The 9,951-nt window shown below is 45.2% G+C and overlaps 1 protein-coding gene across 1 annotated transcript in view; it reads left to right on the forward strand.

Moving 5' to 3' along the window:
- Positions 1 to 9,228, forward strand: part of LOC105559402 — a 47,451-nt gene extending 38,223 nt beyond the window's left edge. The window contains exon 3 of the mRNA XM_012007658.1: positions 8,940 to 9,228. Within this exon, the coding sequence (XP_011863048.1) occupies positions 8,940 to 9,206 (267 nt within the window). The 3' untranslated portion in view covers positions 9,207 to 9,228. The remainder of the gene's footprint in view (positions 1 to 8,939) is intronic.
- Positions 9,229 to 9,951: the final 723 nt, after the last annotated feature.

Raw genomic sequence — 9,951 nt, forward strand, 5'->3', positions numbered from 1 at the left:
TGCACTCGCCTCTCATGCCACTCAAGAGGTGGTTGCTCCTGTGGCCGATCGGTACGAGCACGGGACTCGAGTTTCCACCTACGAGTCGCCAGGAGGGACGTTTCCGTGCGCCGCGCCGAGCCGAGCCGAGCCGGTCCGGTCCGCGCCGGTAGAAGAGGGATTTCATTCCGCGCGCTGTTCCGTTTGAAGAGCTGCTCGCCGCTCGCGCGCCGAGGGATTCATCCTCTCCTTCATGTACGAGAGTAAATCCTTCGTGATCATCGTGCCAAGCGCGCGCGCGCGCGCTCGCGCGAGGCCGTGGCCGAGGTGAAAGTCTCTCCCTTTTCTCTTCTTTTAAGCGGAGAAGTTTACTTTGCCTTCGCACACGGGTGAGGTAGCCGGAGTAATCCGCTCGCGGAAAATAGCGTTAGCTCAGCGGAATCCCCCGGCTCTTGCCATCCTTAGCTCCCTCCACATGAACCCGTGTGTACCTTTCTACGCGTACCCGTATGCACATATTCCACTTTTTATCTGTCATTCTTATCGTTCGGACACAAGAATACAAAGTGATGATCCGTTATCTGCGTGATAACCGCTCTGTTTAACCATATCACAGACTCGTCGTTAGATGACGTGAATATCCCACGAGATGAAAGGGTGCCGCGTGATAAGAGCAAAGTATAACAGTCTATAACGTGTATGCCGCGGCATGTGCTTTCGCGCAACTTCGTCGGGTCCTTCTCTCCCGGTTGGATTCGTTTTGCGACACGGCCCGTCATTGTCGCGGTAGAATTTTCTATTATGCAACTATCGTCGGTGCGCCTGATTCCCGGCTAATGAACGTGGTTTCGAAAACGACGCGATTTACGGGAATTGGGAGATTATCGTGGCGTTGGTGCAATCGGCTTTTCGCGCGAGGCGTGGACGAGGCCCGAGCTCGTTCGCATGCAACGTGCCGTCCGCGTTACAGTTGGATAACACGAACGGCAATTACACGTGACTCAGTCGATTAGTATTTATTAGTGCTAATTAGTATACCGCGAGCACACTCCCCTCGTCGGCAACGGCCGGCTCCCCTTCGACGAGTTCGCTTCGTGTCGCTGCCGGTATTCTTTGTCGGCGATTTTCACATGAATCATACCATAGAAACAAACGTACGCTCGGCGATATCGCGAAACGCGCGGCACGGTCGAATCACTGTCATTAAGTCTCGCAAGATACTTCTTTCCGCAAAGAACGGGTTTCCTCACGTCGAGAATGTCAATCCAATTCGCGCGCGAATAACTTCCGGAATTTTTCAAACGGCCGGAGAGAGTTGAATGACAGGGATTTATAAATGAGCGTCTCGATCCGCGATCTGTCACATCTCCATTATTATCGTTCGTTATTCGACATTATTTGACTTTCCCCTATTTATTTTGAAGTACACAGGCAGGTACACGCGAGTATACGTGAATATTTGCCGCTGCCGTGGAATTACTTACGAGCAAATAAAGATGGAAACGCGATTACGGATTCAGGTTCTCGAACCTTTTTAAGCCCGAGAGATTCCTCGGTCACGTATACTTTCTTGCTTACATCTTTTGCACTCTGGCTTTTTTCTTATTTTGCTAACGTGAATAGAATACCCGTTATTATTGTCGATACTTGGTGATAGATCGACTAAACGTTAATTAACGAAACACCTGGTGAGGAACAGATAGAAAGAGGGCGATCATCCGGTAGCCACTTTAATTGCCATTTCTATGGATGCGTCTGCGGGCAAAAACTGGCCGAAAGTAATTTTAATTCGAGAGTAAGTTTCTCTCTTTTGCGTTCGCGCATACACGTACACACACACACACACACACACGTATGGCGAACGCGGGGCCCCGAAGAACCGATCTTCAGGAAGTTGCCGTACGCTGCCGACGCGCGGTCCGAGATCGTTTCCTCTATCCTTTGGCGTCACGCGATTTAGCGTGTAACGCAAATTAAGCGTGCAATTACGGGAATTAAAGCGCCCGCTCCGCTCGCGATTAGTTTTCTCGGTCTCGTTCCTCTCTTCCTTCACTCTTACGAGTAAATCGTGTGTGCGTGCGGGACTGTGCGGCGTATCATCTTATAGAAATTCATAAACTACGTAGAGCCGCGTTTTTAACGGCCCCGTACTTTCTGATTGATCGAACAAATAGTTCCGATTATATCAAACCGAAGAAATCGCCTCGGGACGGACTGACGGACGCGCGAACCTGACGTTTCAATTTGTCTCGCAAGAGTTTCCCCCCCCCTCCCCCCCCCCGCCTGGTTTTCTTTTCTCTCTCGTTGGATTTCTAGGGACGAGAGACTCCGAAGACAGGATATTGCGGTTCCGGGCGAGCTTAGAATTTGAAGCTGGCAAAACGGGATCCGGTCGCGCGCGACGGCGCGCGGCACGATTGTACCTTCCCTTTCGTGCCGCGGTTAAACGGCGGCGTTTGTAATAGCGGCCTCGTCGCTCCTAGCGCCAGCCGGAGTCACAAAGGGTATGGGAGCGACACACCCACCGGATGCATTTTATACACACTTCGCTCTCGTAGGTAACCCACGGTGACGTCATCGTTCTATATACAGGGTGCCGTGGCAGCCGTGACCCGTCGCGGCGACCCGCGGCAGCGACTAATCTCTCGTCGCGCGCGCGCTATTACGAGAAGGTAACTCACGGATTTCTCGGTTTCGCTAATAACGGTGCTCGCGCACGACGACATTTCCTCGTGATTTATACGGGGATTAATTAATTTTCTTCCTCGAAGCACGGATTTCTCGAAAAGTTTTGACGAGCGCAACGCTTCGCCCGTGCAAGCGAGGACGAAGGGGGGGCATTTTTGGTATCCTCGCCGCGCAATTGGCTAGCGTTTGAAACGTCCTGGTGCCTCCGGACGTTCCGATTTGTCTTGCACGAGAGATTGTATAAATGATACGTAATGCGCAATTTTAACTTCTATTATAAACTCGACGCGGAAAGCGCGTCTACGCTGTAATTACACAGCGTCGGTTTCACGTGCGTTTTGTTTCCGCGTGATTACGATTTTCTGCCCTGCTTGACAATGATTAATGTACGTGTCAGAATGTAAACTTCGATGCGGCTGATGCACTCTGGACGATGTCCTCGAGCGGTTCGATCGCGGCGAGTACGTCGGGTCATGAGAGCGCTTGATAGTGCTAGTTCACCCTTCGATCTTAATTCTTCTGCGGTGCGAAACAAAACCTGGAAATTGCAATGCAATTTCAAACTGTAAAAATTCGCAGTAACAAAAACTTTATTGAGTGCAGTAACATGTGCGTAGAAATATGTGAAAGGAACTCGTCGATGGGCAGTAGCGATGCTTCTAAGCCTAATCCTCACAAATAATGAACTACATCATTTGCTGTTTTATTTACGATAAGCACTAACGAATCGCAATTTCTTGAGATGCAAATTAAATTGTCGTTGCGCAATTGTAATTGTGGCCCTTTGCGTCGCCGGAAATCGCACGACACGTGCGAAAATTCTGCGGATACGCGAATCCTTCGGCGTTGAGTTCTAACTCGAGAAACGATCGTGTCAAGCGCCTTATCTGCTTCTACAGCGGGCAGCAGTAGGCCGATATCCTTTAATTGGCGAACATTTTAAGAAGTCCCCGTGAGGCGTTCACGTATCGCGAATACGCTCGTACGAGGAGAATGTTGCCGCGATGGAGAACGTGACGGACAGACACGTGGTGCTTTTTAAACGGGCGTAAACGGTCTTCTTATAGATATGCACGCGGATAGTGTAACGCGTGTCACGCGTCTAATCACGTGTACATGCGCAGAAACGATTTGCAACTTTATTAAGCCAAGTGAGGCACCGCTCCGTCCCGCTAAACCGCCGCTGCTTTCCACGTGCGCGGATTGATTAATGCCCGTTTCCATGCCGCGTACCTCTCCTGGCTTCTTCTCTTCCTCTCCCTTTTCCCCCGTCTCTCTCTCTCGTGCGCGCGCGCGCGACTCAGCCTCCCTTTCGCGAATCTCTGTCTAACGGCTCGCAACGGTGGTCCGTTGCATTATCGTGGCTCCGAACGTAGCGTAGCATTGATGGATATTGCGGTTGCTTCTGGTGTATTGTGTAACGGCGCGCAGCCGCTTCGCTTCCGATAGGTTTCCCCCGTATTCGTGCGGCTATTTAATTAATGACGGCCGACCTCTCGCGCATTTTTCGATAATTATCGGGACGTCGCGTCGCGGCGCGTACACCGCGCTCGCGGGAATACACGCGGCTGGGCTGTATGGGCGGTCGGCGGCAGACACGGTCGAGAAAATATCGTCGAGAGTTGCCCCACGCCAGGCGGTTCTTAATATTTCGTAACGCGCGTGTACTACTTTCTTAATCCCCGCTGAATCTTTGGATACGCAAAGTACGCGCGCGGATTCGCGTTGCGAATTAATTTCATGTGTTCGAAGGAGTGCAGTAATTTCTGATTTGTAACATCACGGCAGAAGCGATTTTAGTTTCGTGCAACGTAGAATTTAAATATATCCTCTGCAACATGCGTCTCTCGTAGGCTGCAAATATTGAACTGCCTTTTTTCCAGGGCGCGTATTCGAGCGATAAATCCTATGCGATAGATAATCGGGGATGGGTACGCAAAACGGTGGGAAATTTGGAGGCTGACTAAACAAGTAAACGCGCTGTAAGCGCCTGCACGAGACGAATTTGACATGCGTCTGGGTTAATTTGAAATTCGACACGCGTAATGTAACGGGGGAGCTGAGACACTTGATCAATATTCTAGGGAGAATAGTCACGGACCCTTTCGCAGACTAAACACGCTTAACTACGTCAAAATTTAATCAACTGTCGCATTAGCTATTCATTTTAGCATTATTCCGAGGGACCCGTTCGGCAACGTATGATCTGTTTAAAACGGACATAATTAATATGTTTAATATCGATTTTTTATTATCATTGTTATGTACATTTTTTATACTTTCAAGGTGTTGCCTCTTACGAACTTTATTCTGAACTTTATGTCGATATGATAAATTGCACAAATAAATCGCGAATTTAATTATAAATAATTTTTTTAATGTTTGAAAAATCTTTATTTTTTTTGCTCTCGTTACATTCGACGTAAATTCCCAGAAAATTTAGTTAAGTGATTTTTATTTACATTACTTTTGTGTTATTTAATCCATCGGCGCATATTATTTCGCCCCTCGTCTCTTCCATTCAACCCCGATCTCTATTTTTAAATGTTCTTGCCTAAAGTTCCATATAGCTCCGCAGCTGTGAGACGAGATTCGGTCGATCAAAATGCAAATTGCCGCGATGAGTTCACGAGTGGCGCTATTATACAAGGCGGGCTACTAAACAAAGAGACTAATCAAGATCTACTTCGGTGTAAAAGCGCGATTCTAATTTCACGGGCGAAACGGTTTGCCTCCGCCGCATTGGCTCGAGTGCATACAAAAAAAAATAGGGAACGAATATCTGCCTCTTTTGATATAGCGCTCAACGTGGCGCGGCAAGAATATTTCATGAAATTTTAATTTTATTATAGCAGTTTCTCTGGCTCTGCGTGGATTCGGCTCTTCAGGAGAGACATTAAACCCTTCGCTCGTGGGCCGCTTTGTATTAGTATTCGAGCACGTGAATATACGACAGTAAATCACGGTTTGTCCATTCACACGAGTAAATACATTAATAAACAACGTGTGCCCATAAGGTAGACGATTAAAACCACCGCCACGTGAATCGCGGTTAATTTATATGCGGGTCCAGACTACGTGACCGTTTTCATCCCTACGGATCCCCTGCGGGAGATGCGCGCCTCCCCTAACGAGCCCTTTATGCACAACGCCGCCTTACCCTTTTCTCATAAATTTTGGGTGGTCAAATATTAGTATTGACTCGTGTCTGCCTGTTATTACGATCGGCACACCCCGTGGGATGGCACTGCGTGACAGAACAAGAATTATCGATAGTACTTCCTCCCGAATTACAATAATTATAACTCAGATAGTGATCTTCTTAAATTCATGATATAATGTACTAAGGCGCAACGCTATAATACTGTAATAATATTTATTATTGCTAAATTTTAATAATTTCTTGCACTTAAAACATTTTTAATTTGAAGAATATTCCTTGTTGCATGATCTGATTTAAATCTCTCGATATAAATTCTGTAGATTAATATTTAAATATTGATAAATCCTTTTACATAAAAATGTTATATGTAGAAACTATTGAATAGAATACTCTATGCAGAGTTCATTCATCATTCATTTATAAATTAACCAACTTTAAGCAAATGCTTTTTGAAAACTTCATCTTTTGGGCAATTCCTTAAGAGGATGCTCTCTTACGAAAAAAAATTTTCGATTTTTTAATCGTAAGCAATTTGAATTTGGCTTTATAAAATTACAAAATTCTTTCACGCGATTACAGTACGCGTGAAAACAAAGCGGGGGGTTCACGACTTTATATAAAAAACGAAGAAAAATTAAAAATATCAGCATGTGAAGCCTAACCACAATTACTTATAAAGCGATATTTTTAATTTCTCTTCGTTTTTTATATAAAGTCGTGAACCCCCCGCTTTGTTTTTACGCGTACTGTAATCCCGTGGAAGAATTTTGTAATTTTATAAAGCCAAATTCAAATTGCTCACGATTAAAAAATTGAAAATTTCAAATACCAATATCTTTCTCATTAGACTTCTGACCCGAGTGTTTCAAGTATAAAAACGTACTGCTATGTGGTCCGCAACTTATCCTGGTATTATTTTAGGCGTAAAAACTAATAAAAAGATTCAGCAGCACAAAAACTATATTCGAATGTGTCGGTAAAACAGATGACTTTAGCATCCTCTTAATTTTTAATATTAATTATATTTAAATAAATGAACTTTAGACTATAATAAAGTTTTGCGTTGGGATAAATTAAATTTCAGTTGAATTTGAATACAAAAATATTAAGAGCATTGCACACACGTGGTCGTAGCCTGTGCACCGTAGTCGCGTAGTCGCTTTTTGTACGCGCCACACATACTCGCCACATCCGGTTTCGCTCTCGATCACCCAGATCCCACGTGAAACCCTTGGCGGTGGTGTGCGTTTCTCCGAAAAGACGAGTCTCGCGCGCTCTCAACACTCCGCCGATCGCGTTGCGGTCGACCATCCGCACGCACCATGAGGGCGGAAATACGTGGGCGATCGGGCGCACATATAATGGTTACACCGCGCGCCGTTCTCCCTCCTCCCTCGTTTCTCGCATGCCCTCGCTAAACCTCGATGTTTATGCACTCCGAGGCGGTGATGCGGCCCAATATAATGCACCCACATCGGGCGCGAGACGACATAGCCACTTGTCCGCGCTGGTATTCGAATCTTGATGGGAAAGCGATGCCGGGGGAGATTGCGACAATGGCGCAATATCGACGTTCCGCGAAAGCGATTGCGTCGCTTTTATCGGAGGCATGCGAAGAATTGACCGCTCAAATTGGAATTTCGTTCGATACGTGTATCTGCTTATGGTGATCTGGGTTGTGGCGATGTTACGTCGATCTCAATGAATTTGTACATTTAATTTACCAGAGATTTGGGGGACTTGGCGAGTTAAAGAGAATTTTTATAGCAACTGAAATTTGAATAATTAAACGTATAAACGTATTGTTATGTATATGAAATTAGGTTATAAGTAATATAATTGAAAATAATTATTTTTATATCAGAAGGAAAAAAAGACTTTATTAAAATAGTCATATTTGTCAAAATAATTCAAAAAATAATAAAATGAATTGTAAAATAATTTCTCGGGAAAAAAGAAGACGAGAGAAAAATGCTTTATGAAACATAAGCAATTTATTATATAAGCGTCTATTCGGACATTGCCAAGAATTATATAATAAGCTATTGTTACATCATAGAATTGCGAGTGTGTCTAAAAGCTATTGATTTATTTCGCGCCGTTTGCACTGGCAAGTTAATGTTATCAATGTAAGCAGTTCACTGTACGCAGCTGATACGATTTTGCACAGATGCGCTTCAGGAATAATGTTCTAACCGGTATTGGTTTAAGCGATGCGCTCGGGAGGAATATTGACGTTTCTCTCCCGTGGGTGTTGCTGCACCCCTGGCCAGAGGATTCTGCCGCCTTTTGTCACAGAGTCCAAATCACAGTCCCCTTGTTTACCCTCGCGTCGAGGGGGATAACTGCCAGTAACAGATTTTGCGCGTGGTCGCCGTGATTCCGAATCGATGTAAATGGACCCGCGAAGCTGCTCGATCCCTTCCGTCTCGATTGCTTCCGGTGGCCGGACGTGTGTTGAAAACGTGTGATTAATGTTGCGATGCGTAGCCCACAAAATGAGCCGTGGCAGTGTTCACATTAGATTTATGAAAAGATTCTTTATTGAAAGAAATTTCTCACGTTATAGTCATGGTATAACTAGTTGGTCCACTCCGTCATTTGTTTCATTTAACGTCGATTTCTTCTGCGCATCCGACATTATTCTGGGCAGACCAATGAGAGAAAAGTTGTATGTGCGGTAGTGTGGCTTTGACGAGTAGGTACGTATCCACACACACGTCGCTGGATCCTGCCCGAGTGCCTGGCGGAATACCACGTAATCGGGACCGCAAAGATCAAAGGGACCGACAGAGAGTGGACCTACTAGTTATACTATGTTATAGTTGTCTTCATAGACGTTTAGTTGTTTTTCATACGTGCGACGAAAGTTAATTGTTAATCACTCCAGCCAGCGGCACGCGATACTATTTTTCCTACTGGATTGCTCACGAGAGCCAATCAGGATTTAGCCTTAAGTCACCCGATCTAAAACTCTGCAGCCCTATTGGTTCACGTAAGCAATCCAGTAGGAAAAACAGAATCGTGTGCTGTTGGCTGTAGTTGCAATCGTGAAATTAGTTTTGAAGTTAGCCTACAAAAGTCAGCGTATCAGTTTACTGTGTTACAGAATCGCGGAGACTTCGCCTCCCTCGTCCGGAATTTGCTCGGACCGATTTACGGCGACAGTGTTATGAATCTACTGATAAGACAAGCACGGGATATCCTAGTTTGCGCTTATCATGGCAACTTGGAGAACTTTGTCCGGACTTATCTCTCACCTGCCGCAGTCCTGCTAGCGGAAGTCAAGAATGTCGCCTCCGAAACGGTGAGTTTCTTTACAATGATGATTGTGCCATTAGTGTATTATCCTCAAACGTTCACAGAACGACGGTAAAAAAAAAGACGCAATTAAAGAAAGCTGCTTACACAGATAGGTAATTCCGCGAAGCAATTAAAGTAATCAGGCGCATGCTCTCCATGTACGGTTAGATATCTGGGATCCTGTTCGTGCGTATGATTACAAAGTTCCAGTTACTCTGCTTTTTAAAATACCGCGGGTATCGTAAAATTATCGCGGGGCCTATCATTCGTGCAATTTTGTTCACCGCGTGCTCTATCAATTGAACTACTTTTATCACAGCTTATGGAAAACAAATAGGCTAATAGGATGCTATGATATATGAATATATCTAAATTTCATAAGTTTTATCGACCTACACTGGCTATAGCGATTTTTGTTGACCGTATCAAGCTATTAAAATTCTTATTGCGAAAAATATTACCCCAGCCAGGATTCGGACCTGGGACCTCCCTACAATCCGTGACGGGCGTCTTAGCCAGCTCGACCACCGGGGCTGTGATAATACTATTCGCAATAGCGTGTATATAACTTTAAGATGTTGTTTACGCGTCTATTTCGACTTTCCAGAAACTGTGCGTCGATACGGATTGTCGACCGCACAATAACCTGTCGATACGCGATTTTTAGAATTTCCCTTTTCCCTTCCCTCCCTCTGATCCCATTCCTCCTAACGGAGGAAACCAAGTTTTTGGTCCTTGGTGTAATAATTAATAAATTAATAACATCAGTTGTTGGACACCATTATCTAAGGTCGATGGTGTGTTAAGAAACAAGAGTA

This window comes from Vollenhovia emeryi, unplaced genomic scaffold, assembly GCF_000949405.1.
Source record: "Vollenhovia emeryi isolate VEMERY1.0 unplaced genomic scaffold, V.emery_V1.0 DF939275.1, whole genome shotgun sequence".
In the NCBI taxonomy this organism is placed as follows: Eukaryota; Metazoa; Arthropoda; class Insecta; order Hymenoptera; family Formicidae; genus Vollenhovia; species Vollenhovia emeryi.